At 43.1% G+C, this 26,769-nt stretch overlaps 2 protein-coding genes across 3 annotated transcripts; one reads left to right on the forward strand and one right to left on the reverse strand.

Annotated features, from left to right (window-relative positions):
* Positions 1-1,276: 1,276 nt before the first annotated feature.
* On the reverse strand, positions 1,277-20,861 carry Ubr7 (ubiquitin protein ligase E3 component n-recognin 7). 2 transcript variants are annotated; one of them, XM_076921342.1, is made up of 12 exons: positions 20,467-20,711; positions 17,207-17,340; positions 16,713-16,773; positions 15,285-15,380; positions 12,936-12,989; positions 12,232-12,337; positions 10,269-10,477; positions 9,301-9,450; positions 8,428-8,590; positions 7,387-7,448; positions 6,491-6,664; positions 3,289-3,428 (listed from the first exon to the last, which is right to left on the reverse strand). In XM_076921342.1, exons 1-11 carry the CDS (start codon positions 20,614-20,616, stop codon positions 6,503-6,505), a joined length of 1,347 nt encoding a protein of 448 aa, XP_076777457.1. In that variant the 5' UTR covers positions 20,617-20,711; the 3' UTR covers positions 3,289-3,428; positions 6,491-6,502. The 2 variants fall into 2 exon arrangements, with proteins under 2 accessions (XP_076777458.1, XP_076777457.1); XM_076921343.1 differs by lacking the exon at positions 6,491-6,664 and having other exon boundaries at positions 1,277-3,428; positions 20,467-20,861.
* Positions 20,807-26,410, forward strand: Gon7 (GON7 subunit of KEOPS complex). The gene is made up of 2 exons (XM_076921347.1): positions 20,807-21,077; positions 25,755-26,410. Exons 1-2 carry the CDS (start codon positions 20,873-20,875, stop codon positions 25,844-25,846), a joined length of 297 nt encoding a protein of 98 aa, XP_076777462.1. The 5' UTR covers positions 20,807-20,872; the 3' UTR covers positions 25,847-26,410.
* The last annotated feature ends 359 nt before the right edge of the window (positions 26,411-26,769 follow it).

Genomic DNA, 26,769 nt, shown 5'->3' on the forward strand with positions numbered 1-26,769 from the left:
AGATCTACCTGTTTTTGCCTCCTGAGCGCCAGGATTGACTAACGATGTGTGCCTCTATTCCCTGCTTGTTACTTTTTTATTGTACTATTTGTATATGGTTATTTTTTTAATGGGGCTCAGAGTTGGAATTTGGCCTCAGGTAGGCTAAGCATATGCTCCACTACCAAGCAAAACCATCAACCCCTGCTCTCATTTGTTTACTTGGGGGTGAGCACACATGCCACATAGAGCTTGTGGAGGGAGAGGATAATTTAGGAGTCAGTTCTCTCCTTCCACCTGGGACTCAAATCCAGGGTGTCAGGCTCTACCCACTCACCAGCCTTGGCTAAATTTTCACATGACCTATACCACCTTTTCAAATGAAAGGAAAAAGACTAAATATTACTCCCTCATTTCTCAAAACATTTTCTCCTTTGTTTTAAGAGTCACATGATGCCCAGAAGATAGCATTCCACATCACTTCGCCCCATTCTCCATGATTTTTTCTGCCTAACCCTTAGGGAGGGGTACTATAGATGTCTTCATTTTATATAGATGTCATTCAATTCTCAGCACTCTGAGCAGTTCTAGGTCTCTGCAGTAACTGACTGCAGCACTCGTGTCTGACCAGAGACCTAGGCCACTCAGCAGGTATAGTATGTCCATCTGCTGCTGTCCTTCATCAGTTTGCCTGGGACATCACTAGCCCATAGTTTCCAGACTGCCATCCCCTACTACAAATACAGAACCAAGTGATGTGAAACACTTGATAATTTCTAGGGCTTGGGTCCCTTTTCTTAGCCATCCTATCCAGATTGCTGGTAATTTGCTGCATTCCTGGCTACACCCAAGGGCATCTTTCCTGGCTCCGAGGATGCCTTCATCAGGGAACAACTGCAAGATGAGAGAACACTTCATTCACCTGACTGTGGGCAGTATCACTCTCTCTGACATCCAATTACTGAACTTGGACCTATGCTGGTAGCCCTGACCCCCATGTCCAGCACTCAACAGTGACAGGCTACTAACATGTGAGTACAACCACACTCATTTTGGGGTAGGTTCTGGGATTTGAACTCAGGTCACACCTGGGCAGCAAACTCTCTTAACCCCGCTGAGCCATTCCCCCAGAGCCAGGACCCATTTCATAGAGTAGCGGGCACAAAATGAACTGCCTCCAATTCTGAAACAGGAACCTGGGGTAGGAAAGCTGTGGGCAGACACACCAGCAGCAGACGGAAGCCATGTAGAGAATGAGTTAAAAACAAACAGAACCAAGAACAATCAGAAAAGAAACTATTTTGAATTGGTTTAATTTGAATTTTACAGAAACCTGATTGAAATATGTTGAGTAATAATTTCTACAAAAATGTACATACAATGCCAGAATTCCTTAAAAGCAATTAGTATCACATTTTCTTCTGCATAAAACATGCATTAATATCAACTGCCACATGTTGGCCCAAACCATCTCTCTAAGAGAATAGTAAGAAAACTAGTTGTGAACAGGTACAAAAAGAGGTTTTCTGGTTAAGTGGAGAACCTTTCTTAGGCAAGCCCTTCAACACTGGCTGTCTGCATTTCTGTTGCTCACGGACACTGCTGCTCAGCCTCGTTCTGACCTACCGAGGGCAGACAGGAACTTTTTGGTAGTTAAATCTGACATCTGGGAAGATATAAATTTCAAGGATATGCTAGTACAAGGAAAGTGCAACTCTCAAATTCAAAATATCCTCGACTTGGAAGATCCCTGGGCTGTAGGCACCTGGAGTTTTTAACTGAGCCATTTCTAGGATGCCAGCTCAGGGCACACAGGCTTTGCCTGCAGCCAGAAGAACTTTCCAACTCCACATAGCAGTCTTCACAGGATCTGTCACTAGAAAGCTGTAGGCTCTACACAGTACAGGAGCCATGCCATTTCCTGAGACCTTATTTGTAGGCTACTTCATCTTGCCCAGGAATTGGAGTATTCTTGCATACAACTGCTGCTCACACAAAACTATCCCCACTAACACATGGCCTAAAATGCCTTTAATGTACCTCACAGTGTGCTACGGCAGATCTTGTTCCTCTTGAGGGTGTGACTTAGGTCTGTGGATAAAAAGATGTTTTCCACATAGACCGTGGGAGCTTTAAAAAGACTTCACACCATCTCAAAGACTTCCCTCAAACACAGGATTTTATACAACAATCCATGAAGACCTTCAGACCAGTCAGGAGGGAATGTCTGTGCACACTGTTTACATTCAAAGACTCAACATGTATATAGCTGAGGGCTTTAGCTGGAATCCTCCATCTCTCTTCTAGGGCTGTCACTGCCCCACTCACTCCCACTAAGGTCAGTCAGTATCTTTGCCTTCAGCACAGATTCAAGGAGAAAAACAACTTACTGGGGTTCCAATAACATTTCCTAACAGAACAGTATCAAAATAGGTCCATTCTTAATATATGCTTATGCATATCCCTGATATGTAAGAAACCAGAGGACTCTGTAAAGCACCCACATGTCAGGGGGTAGGATGTGGTCATTTTTAGGCAGCAGCAAAGGGGCTCACACGGGAGTGCATTCCCAGGAAGCCCTGGGAGCATTACAGTACTAACGCTGATGTTTGAGGGCCACTAGAGTGGTAATGAAATTTCACTTTAAATTAATCAGTGAAATTCAGAACAAAGGCTTGCTTCCTCAATCCTGCCATGAGTCAATTTCCAACAGACATCAACATCAGTCCTGGCTACTCTGAAGGTTGGTACAGAGAAAAGTTCCCAATCAGTTCAAGCCATGATCCAATCTCAGAAAGCACTGAGAGGACTGGCAGAGCAGGCTGGAGGAAGCTTTGCCCCAAGGCACCGTGATCATGGGGGCAGAGGGATTGTTCCCCACAGAGTGATCATGGGGGCAGAGGGATTGTTCCCCACAGAGTGATCATGGGGGCAGATGGTTTGTTCCCCACAGAGTGATCATGGGGGCAGAGGGATTGTTCCCCACAGAGGCTCGGCTGACAGGAAGAGAACCTGCAAGACACAGGGGACCCAGAGGACGACAGCTCTGTGGAGACACATCTGGAAGTCATGGAGCAAACTGCTAGAAAAGAAGCTAATTTGCTCTTGAAAGATCAAATCAAACTTCTTCAACAGAAATCCTAGGTATCCTGGCCAGGAAGGCTGAAGTCTGTGGAATGAGCTGAGTCATAGAGGATGCTTGTTGAGAAACCAGCGTAAACACTGCAGCTACTGTTAAGGAGAAGGGAGCCTGAGGCCACGGGAGGATGGAAAGGGGACCAAGTGTGACACAGGTCTCTTTATTCCGGAGCAGTGGCATTTCCGTGAACCTGACTGAGGAAGCATGGCACTCCACTTTAGCTGCAGTAATACTGCAGCCCGTCCACTCGCCGTCTCTTTTTTGATTGAAACTCTTCAAAGAACTGCTGAATGTCTTCTCTCTTAACAACCTGTTGGTGAAAAGCCGAGATTTGAAAGGGAGCTACATTATCCAATAGCAACAAGAGGTCAGAGCACTCACAAGCAAGCAAAAGGACTGCACGGGGTAATTCCAGAGGCAGCAGAGCTACCCTGGTGGCAGTCTGTAACCCTAGTATAGGAAGACAGCTACAAGTTCAAGGGCCACCTTGGGCTACCTAATGTGTTCCAGGTTTAAAACCTACAAAAATAAAACAGAAAAGAATTGCAGGCCGGGCGGTGGTGGTGCACGCCTTTAATCCCAGCATTTGGGAAGCAGAGGCAGGCGGATTTCTGAGTTCTAGGCCAGCCTGGTCTACAGAGTGAGTTCCAGGACAGCCAGGGCTACACAGAGAAACCCTGTCTCGAAAAACCAAAACAAACAAACAAACAAACAAACAAAAAAAAAAATTGCAGGCACCCCTCCACTCACCAAGATTAAATGTGGGTATATCCATTGAGTGGGAAACTGTGCCGTACACACCTAAGCTGGCAAGAACCAGAGCAGAGAACAGAGTAAGCTGTGCGGTAACCAAGTCTGTCCCCAACAAGAGTGGCAGATGTACAGCTCAAAGGAGTTTTACTCAGGGCACTGCTTTCCGTTCACAGCAGTAGGAGAAACCCTAAGGCAAACCACATTTGCAGGTCTCTGTATCTTAGTGTATAGTCAACACCACCCTTTTACAAAAATGGTCGCCAAGGCCCACAGAGGCTGACCACTCAGACACACAGCTAGGCAGCAGAGAATGGCTCAAACCTCAGTTTGCACCACCTACCTCAGCATCTGCCCATGGAAACTATAAAAGCAGCAGCTATCTAGCAGAGCCACTGGAAGATCAGGTGAGCTACAGTCTATGATGCACATGGTGCGATGTAGTAGGAACCAGCTGAACCATCCCAGAGCCCCCACACAGTGACCTGAGACCTAAGGTCACTGCACATGCTCAGCAGCACAGCTTCCTTCTGGTCTGCAAAGCACAATGGAAAACAAAGTACTCTGCTCTAGGTCTGTGCTTTCTTGTCACACTCTGTAGCCCTGGCTGGCCTGGAACACAAAGGCATATACACTGCCTCTGCCTTGCAAGTGCTGGGGATAAAGGCGTACCACAACCCTTGGCTTTCTTTTGTGCTTTCTTCAGCACTGATGGGGAAGAATATCTTAAAGAAAAAAAAAATTTTAAATGTACCTTGAGTTTTAAAAAGATGGTTATTACATCAGTAGAAAAATGGTTGGGGAGAAAATAAAAGCCCTCAAAACTGAGTCAAATTATGGATGTACTACTTTTAAGTTATGACAAAGGACTTAAAGCTTCATATACAAAGGTGTCTGTAATACTAAGGCCAAGGAATGACATGGACTAAAATGAGGTAAGCTGGGACAACCCAGCCCTGAGTCTACTGCAGCTATCACAAGACAGGTTTCTTCATCTCTTTTCAATACAAAAGTAACACATGTGTTTATTGGTAAGAAGGAAAAGGAAGAGAACACAAGAAAAATGAATGCACATGACCAAAAGGATCTGTCCTGACCTTGGATTACAAACACTAACAGAAAGCCATGAAAGAAAATACTCTCTATCCACAGGTATTGTGGCAGGAGAGCTAAGCCCTCACACACCAGAGTCAGATGCTGAATACTAGTTGTCTTCAGTCATGTTCACCTAGTTACTAGGGAGAAGCACATGTACAAAGGTCAGAGAATAACTCTCAGGAGTCCTCTCCTTCCACTATGGGTTCCACGTAGGTTATCAAGCTTGATGACACGTGCCCTTATCCACTGAACAATCTCATTAGCCACACAAATAATTAAAAATATATGTATATTGTTTTATGTGTATGGGTGTTTTGCTGCATGTCTGTGCATCAAGTATGTTCAATCCCCACAGAAGCCAGTAGAAAATGTTACATTTCCTGGAATTGGAGTTACAGACAGGTATGAGCTGCCCTGTGGGCTCTGAGAATCAAACTCAAGTCCTGTGATAGAGCAGCCCTCCTAACTGTTGAGCCGTATCTCCAGCCTCCCAAATAACACCCCCTCCTTTGGAGACAGAGTCTCAGTATATAGCCCTAAATGTCCTGGAACCCACTAACAGAGATTCACCTGACTGTGCCTCCTAAGTGCTGAGATTAAAGACATGTGTCACCATGCCTGGCCTGCCCCAAATAATTTTTAAAACTACATTTTCTGTTCTTTTAAGTTATCCCATCAAATGCAAATTTTTCTCTGCATAAAATAGTTTCCAATTATAAACTGAAAAAGACATTTTTTTAAATATGATTTTGAGAGAGAAAGGAGGTAGGGTGTATTCTCAGGAATACACAGAATACACACACAGAAGCCCCAGGAGAATCACTCTGCACTGTTCCTTTGAGGCAGGGTCTGTACTGAGCTGGAGCTAGCTGGGGGCTGAGAAGGTCTTGCAGTCTGAAGAGTGCAGAGGTTACATGAGGCTAGAGCCATGACACATTCAGTGCTAGCAAGAAGCAGCTCAAGTAGAGACTTTGCAGCAAAGGAAGAAGGCACAGATGTGACCCACGAGATGTGGACAAGCAGGGCTAGTTCTAAAGCACAAGACAAGAAGGCAGAGCTGGGCATGGTGACACACACCTTTAATCCCATCACTGAGTCTGAGACAAGTGGTTCTCTGAGTTTAAGGCCAGCCTGGTCTATCAAGGGAGTTCCAGGCTAGCCACCACTAAACAGTGAGGCTCTGTCTAAACAACAACAAAACAAGAACCATTTGGGACAACACCCTTGTAGTGTCTGACTTTACAACTCATTTTACAGAAACAGCATCTTAGCCCTATCTAGAAACCCAGAGACATGGCCTCCATCATCCACGAGGACTAAGGCAGAGCCAAGTAGACTGGCAGGACTGTTTCCAAGGAGGCAGCAGCAGCGCACCTGAGGTCCTCACCCAGCTGCCTGGATCCAAAACGACAGTCTCAGGCCACGGAGATGAAGGTGAGAATCTGCCACACACTTGAGCAGTAAAGACAGGGAAGTACCTAGACATCTATCCAGATTCTATTTTTAAAGCATTATACAACTTACAGTCATGCTATCTTACAGTACAGTGTACTGTAATGGTGTACAGTAATGGCGCTGGAGAGATGACTCAGTGGCTAAGATCACAGGCTGCTCTTGCAGAGGACCTGCCCTTGGTGCCCAGAACCCACGTGGTAGGTCACAACAGCTGTAGTTCAGTCCCATGGCATCCAACTCCATCTGGCCTCCTCAGGACAAGGCATGCATGTGGTATACATTCATACACAGAGGCAAACACTTATACACATAAAACAAAAATAACCATAACAAAAAGTACAGACAGACTATGCAAGAGAATGTTTAGTTTCCTTCCAACTCTGGCTTCTCTCAGAAACCTATTTTAACCGTTTCTGCTGAGTCATCTTCCCACTCCCCTTCCCAGGAGCTGAATCAGCAGACTCCTTCCAATAGTTCTCTACTCCAGTCAGACCCCGTGTAACTGTCCTGCCCTTGACATTTCACTGTCCCTTACTGATCCTTACTGATCTTCCATGGCCTGCCAATACCTAGTAAGTAGTTTCTGCATTAAACTTTCAGCTCCTCAGCCAGGCCTGGTGGTCAGTCCTGTGATCCCAGCCTTTGGGAAGCTGAGACAGGCAGCAAAAAGGAACTCAATACTCCGTTAGGTTGGACTTTGGTTTGGTTTGGTTTGGTTTGGTTTAGGTGTTTCAGGACGGGGTTTCTCTGTGTAGCTCTGGCTGTTGTGGAGCTCACTGTGTAGAGCAAGCTGGCCTCCAACTCAAAGACTCACCTGCCTCTGCCTCCCAAGTGCTGGGCTCATGTGCCACCATGCTGGTGTTATTTTAATCTTTTTTTTCCCCATCAATTTTTTAACATTAAAGAAAATGAACAACTCATTCAAGTGGAAAAGGTTATGGGTAAAGTTCTCGAACTCAACATACCGTGCCTTCATCAGCAAACCTCTTCAGGTAATCTTTAAGTTCGGTCTTCAAGTCATTGTATTCTAAATCAAAAGCACAAAAATACCTCAAATTCACATAGGCCACATACTTTTAAAACTTTTGTCATTGCAAGGCAAGTGTTTAATAGTTTATACCAATATATTCTTACTTAAAATCCAGAGAACTCACTCTGTAGACCAGGCAGGCTTCAAACTCACAAAGACCAGTTATTCTTTTAAACCAACCTTCATTAGATTAAAAACTTAGTTTTTCTTAGTTGGTATACAAGTAATAGATTTCATTATGATGTTTTCATATGAATATATCACTTTTTGGGGTGAATTTATGTGTTCATGCACACACGCACGCACCCATGCACGTGCAGACTCCAAGAACTTGACTGTTTTTCAGTGATAGGGGCTGTGTTTAAGAGATTCATCAGCTGTGATAATGCCTCAAATGTACAGAATAACTGATTACCAGTACAGGAAATGATCACTGCTGTAAAAGGGACACAAAGGTTGTAGAATCCAAGTGGAAAGTGGCTAAAACTGAAACCCTGAATCACCAGAGCATGCTGGGGCTTCATGATTTCCTGTAAAGCATCAAGCACCCAAGGACTTCCCAAAGGGAGGTACGATGCTCAGTGGAAACCCTTCTGAAAGGATGAGACACTCTTATTAGTCTGTGTTCAGGTATCTACCCTTAGTCAAAATAGTCCATGCTGTGGCTTCTTTCTTTTCCTTCCTTCCTTTCTTCCTGACTGGCCTCAAACTTACAAAAATCCTCCTGCCTCTGCTTCCCAAGTACTGAGATTAAAGGCGTGCACCACCAACACCTGGTGAAAACTGTGGTTTCTTAAACATTATTCTAGCATGAAATGCTAATGATTCATTGTAACAGCAACGAAACTATTCAGCATTATTCAAAGTCAAACAATAGCTAGGGTCTACTCCATAACTCTAATTTCCATTAGAGTTAGAAGCCAGATGCTTCTCCAGCTCCCTGCATGATAAAGCAAACCTCATGAACAGTACTTACCACAAATCAGCTCCACCTGCTGGACTCTATTCATGCTGCTAAGGGTGTCCATCAAAGGGTCCCTTCTGTCAGTGGCCTGCTCACTCTTGCCTTTGTTCTCATAAGCCAGGACTGTATCACACTCATCTGTCAGGAACATGACGTCTAGTTCTCCATACATTTTCTTTAAAAACAAACAAACAAAAAAATTCCAGTTCCTTCATTTAGAATGTCATTTTCAGAAAGTCAAATTGAAGAGAATAAATAATAACTTTAAAAATTTTAAATTCACACCTAGAAAACTGTGAGCTTCAAAGTTGCCTGTTGAATTTATACTTTTGGCCCAGATTTTTTTCAGAAATCTTCCAACTTCCACAGGACATATGGTCTATATAGTCTGAATTTAAAATCTACTAGTTTACTAATCTTTAAGTTCTTAGTTTTCTATGCAATTCTATGATACAAAGAAAAGAACTGCTAGATTTTTTAAAAATTACTTTATTTTCATATGCATTGGTATTTTGCCTGGACATATGTTAGTGTACTACATGAAGTAGGTGCCCACAGAGCCAGAAGGGGCTAGCAGATCCTTTGGGCTTGTGAGCAGACACTTGTGAGCCACCATGAGGATGCTGGGAACTGAGCTGGGTCCTCTTGAAGAGCAGGAAGTACTCTTACCGGTTGAGCCCTCTCTCCATCCCCAGAACTGTTTTCTACTAAAACTTGATAGAACTATCACATAATTCCTATTCCCTCTACAAGAACTCAGTCTACAAGTATGACTTCATAAATGTGGTCCTTAGGAAATCAGTGTCCCCTGAGCTCCTGTATGGTTCATGATTAAGTCTTGCAGTGTGTCTAATCTGTGAACATCAGGTGGAGTCAGACACTTACCATGCAGTCCTGACAGGTGCACAGTCGGCTGCGCCAGTTCAAGGGCCAATAGGTGGCAGCATCTTTCTTTACAAACTGCTTGGCTTGGAGTTCCTGAAGTCTGCAGCTGGACTGCGGCTCAGTTTTGGTATTTTCATTCTTAAACACTGTCTGAAATAAAATTTACTTTTGAAGTGAGGTTTTGTATTTGTAATTTTAGGTTAAAAAAATAATTTTGTTATGTGCGTGGGTGCATTGCCTGCATTTGTGTTTTTGCAACATGTGCATGCAGGCCTGGTGCCCAGGAAGGCTCTAAGAGGGCATCTGAAAACATGTGGGTTCTAGAAGTCAACTCCAGGTACTCTGGAAAGCAGCCACTGCTTTTAACCACATGCCCAGCTGTCTCTCTGTCCGTGTGTGTGTGTGTGTGTGTGTGTGTGTGTGTGTGTGTGTGTGTGTGTGAGAAGGACACTGACATTCAAGAGTCTTCTTCAATCAATTTTTTTCCACTTTCTTTTTTGAAATAGGGTCTCTCACTGAACCTAAAGCTCACTGATTGGCTAGAATGTCTGTCAGCAAACTCCAAGGATCCTCTCATCTCCAAAGTCTCAGTACTGGCATTCAGATGCATACTGCACAAGGCTTTGTTGTTGTTTCAGACAGGGTATCACTATGTAGCTCAGGTTAAACTGGTACTTGCTATGTTGACTAGGCGAGCTTCAAACTCTCTGCCTGCCTTTGCCTCTAAGTCCTGGGATCAAAGTGCCATCATGCCCAACCTGGCCATTTTGTTTTCTTCACATGTACTAGAGAACTAAAGTCTTCTTGTTGTATATCAAGCACTTTGCCAACTGAGGCACCTCCCTAGGCCATGCCCAGTATTTTCTCGTGGGTCTGGGAATCAAACTCCAGCTCCCAGCACTCAGCTGGCTATGCTATCATCTAGCCCTCAGTTTCACTTCGGATGTGGCTTGAATTTCATATACTACCTGGAGGTCAGACTCAGAACTGGAGCTGGTACAGGGCTCGTTATTCTGCTCAGCTTTCACCTCCTTGCCAGGATCCCTTCCATGTTCTGGAGCATCTTCTTTCAGGGTGTTCTCTTGGGGAGCTCCGTTTTCAGGCTTGACGACATCTTGGTCTCCCATCCCAGTAGCATTCAGCAGCAGCCCATCATCTTCAGCAGACAGCCTGGTGACTGAGAGTTCAACGAGACACACACAACAAAGTTGTCCATAGGCCTCTCACATCAAGAAATCACACTCTTAAAATAGCTCAGACTAGGAAACAAGGCAACCTGAATCTCTGCAACAACAAGAAATGAATTAGCACTCTTACCAGTATGCCTGCCTAGCCAAATAAATGGGTCATTAAAAAATATGCATCACTACATAAGCACTTTGTACATAATACAAATGTATACAATATAGATGTTAAAAGAAGCGCTACCTAAAGAAACAAGGCAGTGGGAAGGGATTTAACTAAACACAGAAAAAAGATCATTCAGGAAACACCAGTTTTTAATTGAAAGGAGGGAATCAGGATGGGTCTGGAGACAAATGGCAAAGGAACTAATGGTGGGCAATGATGCTGCACTCTAGGGCAAAGCATCTGACAGGAAGGGAAAGACAAAGAAAACCCAGACTAAGGCATGAGGATCCAGGAGTTTGAGGCCTGCCACTGTGACAGAGAAACCCTGCCTTGAAAAATCAGCCAGACAGTGCTGGGGGAGGCTTAGTGGAAAGTTCCTGCCTAGCACATGTGAGGGCCTGGGTTTGATCCTTAAGACTACAGACATGGGCTGGAAAGATGGCTCAGTGGTTAAGAGCATTGACTGCTCTTCCAGAGGTCCGGAGTTCAATCCCCAGCAACCACATGGTGGCTCACAACCATCTGTAATGGAATCTGATGCCCTCTGCTGGTGTGTCTGAAGAGAGCAACAGTGTACTCATATATAAAATAAATAAATCTTTAAAAAAAAAAAAAAAAAGACTACAGACACAACAAAACAGCCAACCAGCCAAAAGCAAAAAGGAAAATCCTGTAGGAAATACATACAGCTCAAGTGTCTGTAAAAGTCAGTGGTATCTAGGAGGAGAATGAACAGAAAGAGCTGTGACTGTGGCAACCCTGAGCTTGCTAGTGTAGGAGGAGATCTTAGACACAGCTACACTGCTTGTAGCTTGTATGCTCAAAGTCCCTAAAGGTGAGCACAGGAAATCAAGATGGTGCAGCAGAAAATATGCCCAATGTAAGTAGAATCAGCAGAGAGAGTTACCCACCATGACAGCTTGTGTGTTTACTGTTTCTTGGTGTGTTGCCTCATAACATGCTGTTTCCCCATCTGCTCTGGATGGGATACATACACGTCACAAAATCTGTATGTTAAAAGTCAACCTCCAGTACAGTAGTATTAAAAGGTACAGCTTTTAAAAGGTGATTAGGTCATAGAGCCTTCCATCATAACTGCAATTAACATTCCTAGAGGAGACTATATGTTCTCTCCATGGCTTGAGGACACACAGCAAAGTCTCATGTATGAAGAATGGCCTTCATATCAGTCACTTACTGTCAGTTTTAAGAACTGTGAGAAATATTTATCCATTACTGACAAGTAAAAGGCATTGTATCATCATAACCCTAAGAATTATGATGGCAACCCCTTCAAACATCTATTGAAGTGCGTACTTCAGTTCTACTTATCCACACTCTACCTCGTGCACTTTCCCTAATGCTGCTCACGTCAATACTCTGCATCACAGTAGTCAAGTCCACATCTGTTCCTGGTAGGCTCCCAACCAGTCTAAAAGCACTGGGTGGAAGAGGGACATGGCTGGATATTTCTAGATCTCTCTAAATTCCAGTTAAAAATAGCTACTAAAAATTCTGGATTGAACACGCACATTTCACGAGCTTAAATTTGTGCCATATCAATCTCACAGAAACACTTACCTGCCAACTGGGCAGCGTAAGCCCACAAGAAAGAACAGCGCCTCATACAAGCCTGGCACACCATCTCCTGGAAATCCCCACTCTCAGGGGGAATGGCACCAAGATGCTGTGGATATAGAAACCCAGATGTTTCCTGTGATCGCTGAGACCTCTAGAATGTGTTGGGGTTTTTTGTTTATTTTTATTTTTTAATTTATTTATTTTAAGTTTTTCAAGACAGGGTTTCTCTGTGTAGCCCTGGCTGTCCTGGAACTCACTCTGTAGACCAGGTTGGCCTCGAACTCAGAGATCCGCCTGCCTCTGCCTCCCAAGTGCTGGGACTGAATGTGTTGTTTTATAAACAGTGCAAAAACACACAGATCACATCCTCATCAAAAGGAATGTAAAATAAAACAAAAATATTGTTTTGAGACAGGGTCTCACTATGTAGGTGCTGGCAGACTTGGAAATTGCTATGTAAACCAGACTGGCCTTAAACTTACAGCTGTCAGCCAGTCTCTGCCTCCCAAGTACTAGGATTAAAGATGTGCTCTTTGACCCAGTGAGTAATTTCCCAGCTCCATTTATTTGAGACATGGTCTCAAAGTAACTGAGGATGGCTTTAAACTTCTGATCTTTCTCCCTCACCCACTAAGTGCTAGAATGGTAGGCGTGTACCATTATACCCCATGGGACACATCTTAAAGGGTCAAAGTCTTGCTTACCCTGCCATGGAACCAGTCTTCACAGACCACACACTGTATCATTTCATCTGGAATCTGGCAAAAAAAAAAACCTTTGTTAATGACTGGTTTGAATTCTAGGGTATAGAAGTAAATCTGGCCCACAGTGGAATTAAGAATGAGGTAATTCTCCTGCAGCTCTATGAGAAACCTATCCACATAAGAATAGTCAAGTGGACAAATCCAGTCCACATGAGGTCGTCTACAAGTGATTATCAAAGCTCCCTGATAGCCAACACTAGGAAGGTGACTCACCACAAGTAGAGTATGGGGGATGATTTTCTATTTATTTTAGGATTTCATACCAACGAACTAACATCTTATTGTTTTCCCATCCCTTTACTGTGGTGTTTTCTTAAGAGAGAGAGAGAGAGAGAGAGAGAGAGAGAGAGAGACAGACAGACAGACAGACAGACAGACAGACAGTTTTGTTTTCTGTCTCTTAATTCATTACTTTTTTGAGAGGGAGTCTTCTGTTTCAAAAGTACTATAAGAAACATTTTAATATCCAGTTCTAAGAGATATTTATGAAAACACAATTTCCCCTTATGTACAAATTGTTTGAATAATTATGGTCCCAGATGATTAAAAAGTCAGAAAGGTGGAAGTTAACTCCTCTATATGCACAAAGTACTCTTTCAGATCAGTAAATATACAAATAAAACATTGCCTAAGGACATGGGAAGCCAGCACAGAGATCATTAGAGATATCCCCCAGAACTCAGAAAGCTGTGTAATCTCATTCCTGACAAGGAGATGACTCAGTGGTTGAGAACACTTGCTACTCTAGCAGAGAACCTTGACTAGTTAACGGCACCCTCAGAGAGACTGACAACTCTAGTTCCAGGGGATCCAAAGCCCCGATGCCCTCCCTGTGCCCCAGGTGCCCACTTGGTACACATACATACACATGGGTAAAACACTCACATACATAAAATAGATAAAACAATTCGTTGTTTATCTGCATGGCAAGGTTTTAAAGGACTGATAATACAAGGGGTTGAGAGTGTTAAGAAAAATGGCTAAGGAATCCCTGTACTCGAAGCTGAGTTTAAGACAAGACAGGGCTACATACTAAGACTGGCACTGAAATCAAAGAAGTGCCTGCCCCCCACCCCAAAGGCAAAGCCAAAGTGAAGGCCTTGAAAGCCAACATGGCTATGTTAAAAGGCATCCACAGCTACGAAAAGATCTGCAGGCCACCCACCTTCCTGCAGCCCAAGATCCAAATACCATCAAAAGACAGGAGAAACAAGCTTGGCCTCTATGCCATCATCAAATCGACCTGACCACTGAGTCAGCCACAAGAATATGAAAGACAACATACTTGTGTTCATTGTGGATGTCAAGGCCAATAGGCACCAGATCAAATAGACTATGACACTGATGTGGCCAAAGTCAATATCTTGATAAGGCCTAATGGAGAGAAGGCAGGAAGAGGGCTAGGTTCGGTTGACTCCGGATTATGATGCTCTGGATATTGACAACAAAGTTGGCAACTGATTGGTAATCTAAACCAATTACAGCTGGCTAATTCTAAAATACACATTTTTTTTACCACAGAAAGAAAGAAAGAAAGAAAGAAAGAAAGAAAGAAAGAAAGAAAGAAAGAAAGAAAGAAACTAACTATCAAAATAACTACCACTGGCTGAATTCTTTTGTTAGTCACAATCACAATTTTAAATACAGATAGAAAATTCTTAGACCCACCACCAACTGTGTTTTTATATAATACCTAGAGTGTTATATAGAGTTAGATACCTGTGGATATGCACTGAAGCCTGTACAGTGACCATCTAGACAGTGCCATTCTGCTACAGAGCAGCTAACTGACTTATGGACACTACAAACCAGGCTTGCATTTGTTTTCTCATCTTATCTTGTTGAGATAGGATCTCCCTATGTAGCCCAGACTGCCTTGGAATTCCTTATGTGAGTCAGGCTGACCCTGAACTTGTGAAAGAATACCAGCCTCTATTTCCTGAGTGCTAAGACTAAAGGCATGAGCTACCACATCCAGCTGGGCTTGTATGCTGTTCACTATAGAAGCTGATCAAAAGAAAGCCAGCTGCAGAAGTGAGTGTACAGAAGAAATCTGAGACTCAGCTTACACTTAATGAAATTGTAAAAGAAGCCTGTTTCCATATTTATTTTCTTTCACAGAGGAAAGAAGCTGTGATTTCTTAGAAAATATCTGAGGGTGGGAAAAGAAAGTCCTCTCCAATATTTTAATTATATAATATACAAAAATGAAGAAACAAAACTAAAACAAACAGCAATAACAAAACCCCAGTTCAGTTTGAGTTTATTTTAAACTTCTGATTCTCTTACCTCATCTTCAGGATCAGGATAAGGTCTCTTACAAATGCAGTATAATCCAAAAAAGTTGTCATTGTACTTATTGCAAGAATTTACTTTTGATTTGTCCTGAAAGAATAAATCTCAGTACATATATTGGTCTAATATTAGGTCATGCACCATAAAATGTATACATTTAAGGACTCTCTGCACTAAGTATCTTCCTACAAGTTTGTCATTAACTTTTAAGTCACAACAACAAAAAGTCACTATTAGACAAATAACTTTTTTAAGCTACAAAGACAAAAAAAAAATCACCTTATTTTGTCTATCCTCTTTGCAGCAACCGTGATAAATTTAATATACTCATACAATAAGACATAAAAAATAATCATCTGTATGACCAGCTTATGTAAATTGACACTGGCCTGGGATTTCAAGACATTTTTTTAAAATTGTTTTTTGAGACGGTGTAGCTCTACTGGCCTGGAACTCACTAATCCAGGACGGCTTCACACTCAGAAAACCACCTGTTTCTGACTCCCCAGTTCTGGGAATACAGGTGAACAAGCACCACACTTCGCTTCAGTTTTTTCTGGTTTGTGCACTTGAGTACTGGGTGCAGGAAACTGAAGCCAGGTCCTCTGGAAGTGCAGTACACGCCCTCAACTGCTAAGCCCTCTCTCTAGTCCTCACACATTTCCTTAAGTGCAGGAGTGAATACCAAGACTTTCAGGTTACTAGGGAGCAAAAGGAGGGAAATTAATTATCAAAAATTAGTCATAAACTTAAAGGAAAAAATATGGAGGCTTCATCAATTATTAATGAATAATTTGGCGTTCCCCATCCTTCCTCTTTTCATCTGCAGTCTTCTTACAGTTTCTTTGAAAGCACTGTTGGATTTTGTTTCGCAGACATAGCTCTTCATCCAGGCACATGCTTTGCTCTAGAAGCCTCAGCATGTCCTGATGACCAACACAAGTAAAAATCAGCCTAAAGAACATCTCCTCCCAGACCTGTACCACTAACTGCAGTGCATACTGTAGACTCAACACGTTCTCTAGTTTTTCCAAACAAATAAAAGTGAAAAAACTCAAAAGTAAATATTTTGGAATATATATATATATATATATATATATATATATATATAATATTTTATAATATATATAATATATATGTGATATATATATGTATATATATATATGTATATATATATATATATCACATATATATAAATAAAAAACACTTTGGTAAATACCAACCTCAGCTCATTAAGTGCATTTTTTAAAAAAAACGATTTATTTTTATTTCCATGGGGAGATCCCCTAGAGCTGGAGTTACAGGTAGCTGTAGATGCTGGAACTGAACTGGACCATGGGAAGAGCAGTAAGTGCTCTTAGCCACTGAGCCACCTCTCCAACCCTGTTCCTAAGTACATTTGTAATCACAGTGCTTACTTACAGGAAATAATTTGCATTCCAAGTTTTTAAACTTGCTGTTTCCACAATCACAACGAAAATTTCTATTAAGAAAAAAAGGAAGAACATATATTTACATTTTCTTTCAAAATTAATCACTCTTTCAGTACCAACCATAGCCCCCTCTCTGACTCATTCCTAGAATCTAAGTGGTGGCCTTTTTGATGTTCGTTATCTTGTTGTTGGGAGTTTTCCAACAATAAAAAAGACAATTACAAATTACAATTCTGGACATCACTACACATAAAAAACAAATACCTGTATCACTCTCACACACAAACAAATGAAATAATGAAAGGAAAAGATGAGAAACTTGAGTTAGTCTCCATAATTAAAAGGCCTATGGAAAAACCATTCCCTCCCTCCCGTATTAAATTTTACCAACACACAATTACTCTGAATAAAAAGCAAGATTAACCAGCCATGGAGGTTGCAAGAGAATCTAAACATTCAGAAGACACTCAGAGAAAACATTACCTTTTTGTGTATAGTTCAAATAGTTTATGACTTCCATGACATTCGTAACTGCAAGCTAGACAAATCCCTGCTGGTTCCGCCCCCTCTGGCGTGCAGGTACTACAGGCATACAGTGCTTGTCTCTTCACAGAGCCCTGACAGACCAGTCCAAAACAAAAAAGAAGAAAACATAGTTAACTAACAAAAAAACAAATCACTATTATAAACCCAGATCTATACTGATGCTTGTTAATGTAATTTTTTTTCTTATAGCAATAGGAAGTTTAAAGCTGTGAATATCTTGATCTGCTTAATCATTTTAATACATGAAAATAAAGGTGAGTCTACAGGCTTAAGAGAGTAATACAATCTATTGTTTTGTTTTGTTTTTCAAGACAGGGTTTCTCCCTATAGCCCTGGCTGACCTGGAACTCAATCTATAGACCAGGCTGGCCTGGAACTCAGGAGTTCTGCCTGCCTCTGCCTCCTGATGCTGGGTAATTCATGTGCCACCAACTACTTGGCTCACATTTTTTATTTTAGAAATGCATATAATTCAACCAAAGATGAAAATTAATCATTTTAATTTGGGGAGAGATATATGGGGAAGCATCTAGAAGAAGCCCATTGCTTACTGTCAAGTAATGAAGTATAAAAAAGGGCAAGTGTGTTCAAGGGAGACAAATGTTTAAAGCAATACATTCACAGGTATACAGATATCCATACTATTTTTTCAAGTTAGTAGATTTAAAATAATTAAAAATTAGAAGGTGAAGGACAAACAGCACAACTTAGAAATGTTGGTGGGGGCACATCCCTCCCCAGGAAGGGGATTACACAGCAGCATGCCAGGTTTGTGTGTGGTGATGGGGACAGAGTGAGCACAGGTCCTCATGCTCGTGCAGCAAGTGCTTTACTGAGTCCTCCTGCTATCCAACCACACAAATGTCACCTGTACTTCAATTTGCTCCTATTTTACTAAAGAATCTGCAGCTCCATGGGCGAAGTCACGGGCTGAGTAAGCCTGGAAACCTGTGTTCCCTCCATCTCCAGAACCCACATAAAGGCGGAGAAGGCAACAGATTCCACAAAGTGATTCTCTGATGTCTGTCTGCATATGTTCTGTGGTACACATGCCCACACACATCAGTAAATAAGCTTTTTAAAATCGACTTGCACTAAAGAGCTTAAAAGCCCATCTGCTCTCTCAGAGAATTAGCATTGAGTTCCTAGCTCACAACCACCTGCAACTCCAGGGGGTCAGATTCCTCTGCACTTACATGCACATATCAACACAAATACTTAAAAAATAAATATTACAAAAAAAGTACTGTCAGGTGGTGGTGGCACACACTTTTGATCACAGCATTCGAGAGGCAGAGGGAAGCATATTTCTGAGTTCAAGGCTAGCCTGAGCTACAGACTGAGTTCCAGAAAAGCCAGCGCTGTACAGAGAAACCCTGACTCAAAAAACGAAAAGAAAATTATTATTATTATTATTGATATCTATACTTATAGAGATATGACTATTTAAAGACAAAAACTTAAAATCAGGCCTATAATCCTAGCACTTGGGAGGAAGGTGGATGGATCTTTGTGAGCTCAAGGCCAGCCTGGCCTACATAGTGTGTTTCAGACCAGTTAGAACCACACAATGTGACTCTGTCTCAAAAAACAAAAACAAAATCCACCAAAACCAAGACTTTAAGCCAAGCATGGCGGTGCACACTTATAATACCAGCAGCACTTGGGAGGTGAAGGCAAGAGAATCAAAAATTCAAGGCAGATATGGGCAACATAAGATCCTATCTCCAACAACAATTTTAGTTACAGTGTATAAAGATAAGCATATGAATAAACAGCTTACATACAGATTTAGGACCTTTCCTTCTTCCAAGGAAGGGGTGGGTATGTGGTTTAGTGGTCACTGAATGAAGGAAAGGACATGCCTGTTCCTTAGGATGGTGGAGAAGAAAGTTTATTATAAAAGGAAGAGCAGGGTTGGGGATCTAGCTCAGTGGTAGAGCGCTTGCCTAGCAAGTGCAAGGTCCTGGGGTTCAGTCCTCAGTTTTGGGGGGGGGGGAGCATAGAGGCAAGGACATCTGGGAGAGTCCAAAGTCTAAAGGACCCTGAGCTGGCCCTGTGAGGAGAAAGGAAGGGCAGGAAGAAGGGATGCCAGGTGCTACAGCCCAGAGACCCAAGAGACCTGGATAAACAAAACCGTTGTATTATTTAGAGAAGGGAGGCTGGGGGAGGGGTAGTCCAGCTCCTGGGCTGGAGAAATCTGGGGTAGGGGGTTGGGTCTGCCAGCCAGGAGGGCCCCCGGAAGAGACTGAAGGGCAGGGAGAACCTGGAATCCACCATTCACTTTGATATGTTAAAGAGGTACAGCAGCCCCTTTGTCCAGGGTTAGAAACTTAACAGTGATCCTTCGAGTTAAATGCCAGCGACCATTCTGTGACCAACAAGCTTTATTCAACAATAACTTCAGTCTACACCACACAGTAACTCCAAGTCCCTTCGCTCCTTCCCCAGTCTTCCACTCCACCCATAGGCATAGTTAGCCTGTTTCCTTCCACCAATTCTCATCCTTGTTAAGTTTCCTTCCTATCCACCCTTTTCCACTTTAGTACTTAAATGTACAGGAGACATCAGTAAACGCATCTCAGCCCCTCAAACTCTTGTTCACAAGGTCGCACAAACGCCAAGCAGACCCTTTTCTCCTCTCTTGGCTTTCTAGGGCCACCTGATGTTCTGGCTTCGATCTACTGCCGAGGGAGAGGGGATGTCACACAGCACTTACACACGGAACTTCATTTAACCAGAAAAAAAAAAAAAAGGGGGGGGGGGGAAACCAGCTAGCAGTTAACTAGCAGTTAATTAAACTAGACCGCAGGAGTGTCCAGAAGCACCTCCCTCACGGAAGATTTTCAAAGCCGGCCCACTTCCCCTTTATTTTCCCCCACCTGGTCCCTCATTAACATTCTTTAGGGGTGGGAGAAGTGGGGCGAAGAATATCTGGGTCTGAGAGGTCACGAGAATAATCTCGTGGAAAGCAGGCCACCAAGAGGCGACAACTGGAGGACAGAGCTACTGCTCCACCACCGGAGCCTGCAGTGTACCGCCAGCAGGACAGAGGGACAGCCCTGGTGGCGACAAGCTGAGGATCAAATGGCAGCCGGGCCGGGGCTGTGATGCAGAGTAAAGGGCCGCCCGGAGCGGGCCCTGCCGCGGCCAGCGGGAAACAGGCAGGGCGGCGGGAGCAGCCGGGCCGTGCGCACCTGCGAGTAGGAGCACTTCTCCGAGTCGCTGCCGCCCAGGACGGCGCACGCCTCATTCTCCAGCTCCTCGTCTTCCTCGAGCACGTCCACCAGCGATACCACGGGCTCCAGCTCCGCCTGGCACCCGGCGGGGCTCTCCGCTCCGGCCATCCTCAACTGTCACCGGGCTCCGCTGCGTGGCCCAGGAGGAGGCGGGAAAAGTGGCCGCCAGGGGTGTCGCGAGAAGGCGGGGCCCAGGCACAAGGCAGCCAATCCCGGGGAAGGAGACGAAAGAAAATGGGCGGGGCAAAGGAGAAATCGGAAGTCATTCCTCCTACTCAACTCTCCCGCCCGCCAGGGCCGCGGGTTGGCTTCCGCTTCCGGGTGGCGTTTCTTATTGGCGCGCTGTTGAAGCTGAGCGGTCGCCATGGAGCTTTCGGGCGAGTACGTCGGTTATGACGGGGAGCCGCATCGGCTACAAGTGTCCTGTGAGGCGTCGGGAGACGCGGACCCTCTCCAGAGCTTGTCGGCGGGCGTGGTCCGGATGAAGGAGTTGGTAGCGGAGTTCTTCGGGACCCTAGTGGAGCAGGACGCGCAGGGCGTGGCGGAAGATCCGGACGACGCTTTGGAGGGTGAGCACGGGGGCGGGGCGCCGGGGGACTTTGGCGGGGGCAGGCAGTGTGAAGGGCAGCCTAGAGCAGGCGAGCCTGGGGGGAGGAGGAATCGCTTCTAGAAACTGTTAGTCCTCTCTGCCCTCGTTATCTGATCTCCCACCGCCCCCGTTTTCGCGACTTTTCATTTGTACTACCAAAAAAAAAAAAAAAAACAACCTGGCGAGCGTTGGACTAGGGGCTGGACAATGAACGAAGTCAGCTCGACTCCCTTGCAAAGAATGCAAAGGATTGAGTGAGATAGGCAGACCTGCTCGAGAAAGTGTGGCGGTCTGTACCGATTGCTAGCTGTCAGGAAGACCGAAAGTGCGGGACGTTGGAGCTGGTTGTTGAAAGACGAAAAGGAATGAAATTAGAAAAACATGTTTGACTATGAATGAGTCAATGAGAAGAGCTTCAGATGATCAAGACCCACTTTGTTTTAGGGAATCTTAACCTCAGTTTTGTAGATATTGTTTTGAAAGTAAACGGGTTTTTGAGTTTTGCTTTTTGGTATTTTTAAATTGATTGATAGTTTCATTCATGTATGAATGCATTCTGGTCATGTTCTCTATCCCCTGCTGAACGGGGCTCCTCTCCTTTCTTTATGGCCTTTCTTTTGTTGTCACTCACTGGGTTTATTTAAGGATATTTGTGTGAGCATGGGTGGGTTATTTACAAGAACTAGGGCAACTCTGCAGTGATTAGACCACTGAAGAAAAACAATGACTCCCCCGCCTCTCCACCCTTAACTGCCAAACGCTCCTCTGGGAGGGGTGGCACCTCATGAGCCCCTCCCCCTTCCATGATCGAATGTTTAGGTTGCCATCTTGTGCTGGTAACCACAGCTGCTGCCAGAGTATAAGGACCGTATAATGTTCAAACGCACCACAGGCCTTCCCTTCCTCTGGCTCTTACTTTCTTTCACCCCCTCTACTGTTGTAGAAATTAACTGTTAATTGGGGGGGGGGGGTGGCGGCTTGTTTGTTTGTTTTTAAAGATGGATGTTTACTTGCATGTATGTCTGTACAGGACTTATGTGCAGTGCCCTCGGAGGCCAGAAGAGGGCATCAAATCCGCTGGAACCAGAGTTAGAGATAGTCTAGTGTGCCTTTTGCATGTAGGGAAAAAGTAGGCAGTGCTCTTAACCACTGAGCCATCTCTACAGCCCCAGCTCTGTTAATAAAAATAAAATTATTTTGTAGACATTGTCACCGTGTAACGGTTAAACCGGCTTAGCTTTGAATTTGCAGAGACCTGCCTGATTCTGCCTCAGCAGTGCCAGGATTAAAGAAATGTGCCACCACAATTGACCTTGGTTAAATTTATTTTTAATCTTTTTTTTTTTTTTTTTTTTTTTTTTTTGAGACAGCGTTTCTCTGTGTAGCCCTGGCTGTCCTGGAACTCACTCTGTAGACCAGGCTGGCCTCGAACTCAGAAATCCACCTGCCTCTGCTTCCCAAGTGCTGGGATTAAAGGCATACGCCACCGCCCGGCTTATTTTTAATCTTGAATTGAACACCAAGATAGCTATTTCATTGTCCTGAGCTAAGGAATCAGTTCTTCTGCAGAGGAAGTTAAACTGTACTTCCCTATTCTTTATATTATAGGTATAGCTAGATGTATTAGTCAGGGCTCTGCAAAGGAGCAGAACTGGTAGAATAAATGTGTATATAAAGATATTAGCAGGGCTTATGGCCAGTGGTCTGAGTCCAAAAATGGCTGTCTCCTGACAGAAAGGCTAAGATTCTGGTAGTTGTTTGGTCCATGAGACTGGATGCCTCAACAGTCCCAATCAGGTACTGGAGTCCCTGGAAAGTCATAAGAGAGCTGCCAGTTTTCAGTCTATGTTGGAATCCTGAAGAATTAGTTTTTAATACCAACAAAGGAACATCTTGGGCATCTCAGTAACAGGATAGATGTACTTGCTAGTCAGAGTGAGGGCAAGCAGGCAAAAAGCAAAAGCTTCCTTCCATATCTTTTCACATGGGCTGGGCAAGTCGACAAACAAGCTTAGCTGTCATACTAACATATGATAGGCCACTGTTGGTGGAAGTGTAAAATGGTTTGTCCACTTTAGAGTTCCTAAAAACTTAGCCATACTACCCATAGTTAAACCACTAGTTCTCCAGGTTAACTGGAAATATGTTTATACCAAAACTCAATACATTGATTTTAGCAGCACTGTTCATTAGTAGCTATAAAATGGAAATAATACAAATGCCCATTATCTGAGAAGAACATAAGCATTCTTTTAATTGTTGAATAATAGTGTGTAAAATGAAGTATTGGGCTAGGGAGATTGTTGGGTAATTTCCAACAATTAAACTACAAGTAGCTACAGACATTAGGGCTTAAGTTTGACTCCCCAGAACCCATGTAACACCATGAAATCAATGAGTTGGGAGATGGAGCCAGGAAACTTCATGTATGTAGAGACCCTTTCTTAAAATGGAAGGTAAAAACCTATACTGAGATGATGAACTCTGTGTGTACTATGGCATGTACATACACATCATAATACATATATACACAAAGGAATGAAGTGTGAACTCATGCTATCACAGTAATGAATTCTAAGACAACAGTCAGGCACAAATCGTTATACACTCTATTTTCATTTGTATGGGATGTCCAAAATAGGCAAATCTATAAAGGTTGAAAGTAAATTAGTACATGTAAGACTGAAAGGAACAGTGTGGCTGTTTGTGGATATGGAGCTTGTCTTAGTTAGGGTCCTATTGCTGTGAAGAGACACCATGACCAAGGCAGCTCTTATAAAGGCAAACACTTAATTGAGGTTGACTTACCATTTCAGAGATGTAGGCCATTATCACCATGACAGGAAGCATGGCAGAGTGCAGTCACACGTGGTTCTGCATCTTCATCTGTAGGAGACTATCCCACTGGCTTGAACATATATAAGACCTCAGAGCCTTCCACATTGACACACCTCCTCTAACAATGCCACACCTCCTAATAGTGTCACTCCCTATGGGCCAAGCATTCAAACATCTGAGACTGTAGGTGTCATACCCATTCAAACTACCACCCAGGGCCTCTATATGTAACCCTGGTATAGAGAGAATATCTTGTGTATTGTATGGATGCATCACCTGTCAATTAAAAAGCATATGGGCTATGGCTCAGGCTGGAAATAGAGGTGGGACATCCAGGAAGCAGAAAAAATCCTGGAATAGAGCCAGGAGCAGGGGAGATTCACCCAGGAAGATGTAACATGGTACCTAAACACAGACAACCATATAAGTAGCAGAAAATAGGTTAAAATAAATAGGTTATCTTAGTTATGATCTAGTCAGAGAAGAGCCTAGCTATATGGCCAAGGTAGTTGTACATATATTCTGCGTCTGAGTCTTATTTCTGGGAGCATTGGTCTAGGAGGAAGAATTGGAATCATATGTCTACAAAATGGTATCCCATATTGGGTGCAATATGTTGTAATCTAGTGGGAGTTTCTACTCCACCTTAGATCACTTAGGTCTCAAACGACACACAACTTTTATATTTATAATACACTTTTTTTAATGCACTAGAGCTGGGCAGATAGCTCCCTTCTAAGCTATTCTGATCCACTTTCCCATCAATAACCCCAAGTTATAACTGGCCATGTTCCATCTGGGCTGCTCTTAACTCCCAACTGGCCTGCCCTCATGGCTTGGCCATGTTTTCATGACTCACCTACCCCATGGTGTCTTCTCTCCATCTTTTTTTCTCTTGGTTCTCCTCAATCCACGAGAACTGAAACCGTACCTACCTCTCCTCTGTCCAGCTATAGGCGTTAGGCATCTTTATTCAACCAATAGTTTTCAATTAAGGAGTGGGGTCACATATCATTTCTTTTTCTTTTTCTTTTTCTTTTTTTTTTTTTTTTTTTTTTTTTTTGGTTTTTGGTTTTTGGTTTTTCGAGACAAGGTTTCTCTGTGTAGCCCTTGGCTGTCCTGGAACTCACTCTGTAGACCAGGCTGGTCTCAAACTCAGAAATCGGCCTGCCTCTGCCTCCCAAGTGCTGGGATTAAAGGCGTGCACCACCACTGCCCGGCCATATATCATTTCTTGATGTATGTGATGATTCTCTCATCCCTGGGGCAACCAGACTTTGGGGGCCAGTGTTTAGCATTACATTATAGACAGGCTGGCCTTGAAGTCAAAGATTTGCCTGTTGCTTCCTCCTAAGTGCTGTAATGAAAGGCGTACATTTACTTTGTTTTTGAGACATGACCTTACTGTGTGGCACTGGCTCCCCTGGAATTTACTATGTAGATCAGGCTGGCCTTGAACTTAGAGATCTGCATGTCTCTGCCTCCTAAGAGCTAAGATTAAAGGTTATCACGCTCACCAAATTCCTGCAGTTTTTACAAATTCACTTACTTTATGTGCACGTGGGTAGCATGTTGCATATGTAGAGTAGGTTTTCTCCTTTTTATTGGGTTCGAGGGATTGAACTCAGGTCACCAAACTTGTATTGCGTTCACTTTTACCCACTGAGCAATCCTACTGCCTCCTAGCACTTATAAAATGTAAGATATGTGTGGGTTTTTAGTCCCTAAAGGGGAATGATCTCCTATCAGTCGCTTTACCTATTTGTATTTCTTTCATCCATTAAACATAATGCCATACAACAAACATTTCTTTTAAAAGGTGATGCTGAAGATGATGCAGAAGATGAAAATAACACTGGTAGAGCTAACTCAGATGGACCATCTGCCAAACGACCAAAACCAGCGTCTTAACAATAGTCTTTAGGAAATTAAGACTGCTACTGGGTTGAGTGAGATGATGTATACTTGTAATCCCAGTTAATTCAAAGGCCGAGGCAGGAGAATTGAAAGTTGGAGGCCAACTTGTGTGTCACATATCAAGACCTTGAAAAAAAAAAAAAACCAAGCCAGCAGAGCTGCTTCCGGAACCCACAGAAGACCTGGGCTCTAGCTGGGGCTCAGGTCTTGTCTTTCATTGGAACAAGTTTGGCACAGAGCACACTTCCTTGTTTCTAACAAAGAAAAGTACAACAAATGTTTGGGAATGAACTCTTGTTTTCTCATCCTAAAAGAAAATGCAACCATTTACAGTGGATGAAATCTCAGTTGGCAAATGAATTTTTTTGTTTTTCTTTTTAAAATAATCATTGAATCAAATGATATATGTATCAGTGTTTATAAAAGCTGCTTGTCATAGTTTATAGGCAATTAATATTTGAAAGAGTTGATAAGAGAAATATGCTTTGTATGTATATATACATCTGTACAAGTGTAGATGTGAGGCCTAAGTCAATAAAATACATTGATTGTAACTTACATATCTCCTGTAGCCATTTTTTTTAATTTTATTCAAAAGGGAACTGTTGAATAGTTTAAAAATATAAATTCCTAAAATATATATTGTATGTGTTCCTTTTCTGCTGTTTATCAGTGGAATTAGAGTGGACTTTTGATTTACAGTGTATCTTTCCTGATTTTGACACTTGAAATGTAAAATGTACCTAATGAAATTAGAATAATTCTTTTAATTATATCTGATTTGTTTTGAGGCTGGGTCTTGCTATGTATGTGGCCTAGACTGGCCTGGAATTCACTACATAGCCTACCTGGCTTTGAACTTTTAATATCTCTTAATATCTGAGTATTAGGATTACAGGTGTGCACAACCATGCCTG

Source organism: Arvicanthis niloticus, chromosome 23 (assembly GCF_011762505.2).
Source record: "Arvicanthis niloticus isolate mArvNil1 chromosome 23, mArvNil1.pat.X, whole genome shotgun sequence".
In the NCBI taxonomy this organism is placed as follows: domain Eukaryota; kingdom Metazoa; phylum Chordata; class Mammalia; order Rodentia; family Muridae; genus Arvicanthis; species Arvicanthis niloticus.

Coding starts and splice junctions, on each gene's coding strand:
- Ubr7 (XM_076921342.1), bottom strand. CDS start 20,616: ATGGCCGGAGCGGAGAGCCCCGCCGGGTGCCAGGCGGAGCTGGAGCCC. Junction 9,451..10,268: donor GTTCTGAGTCTGACCTCCAG/GTAGTATATGAA, acceptor ATTTTATTTCAG/ACAGTGTTTAAGAATGAAAA. Junction 8,591..9,300: donor GCACCTGTCAGGACTGCATG/GTAAGTGTCTGA, acceptor TTGTTTTTAAAG/AAAATGTATGGAGAACTAGA.
- Gon7 (XM_076921347.1), top strand. CDS start 20,873: ATGGAGCTTTCGGGCGAGTACGTCGGTTATGACGGGGAGCCGCATCGG. Junction 21,078..25,754: donor TCCGGACGACGCTTTGGAGG/GTGAGCACGGGG, acceptor TTCTTTTAAAAG/GTGATGCTGAAGATGATGCA.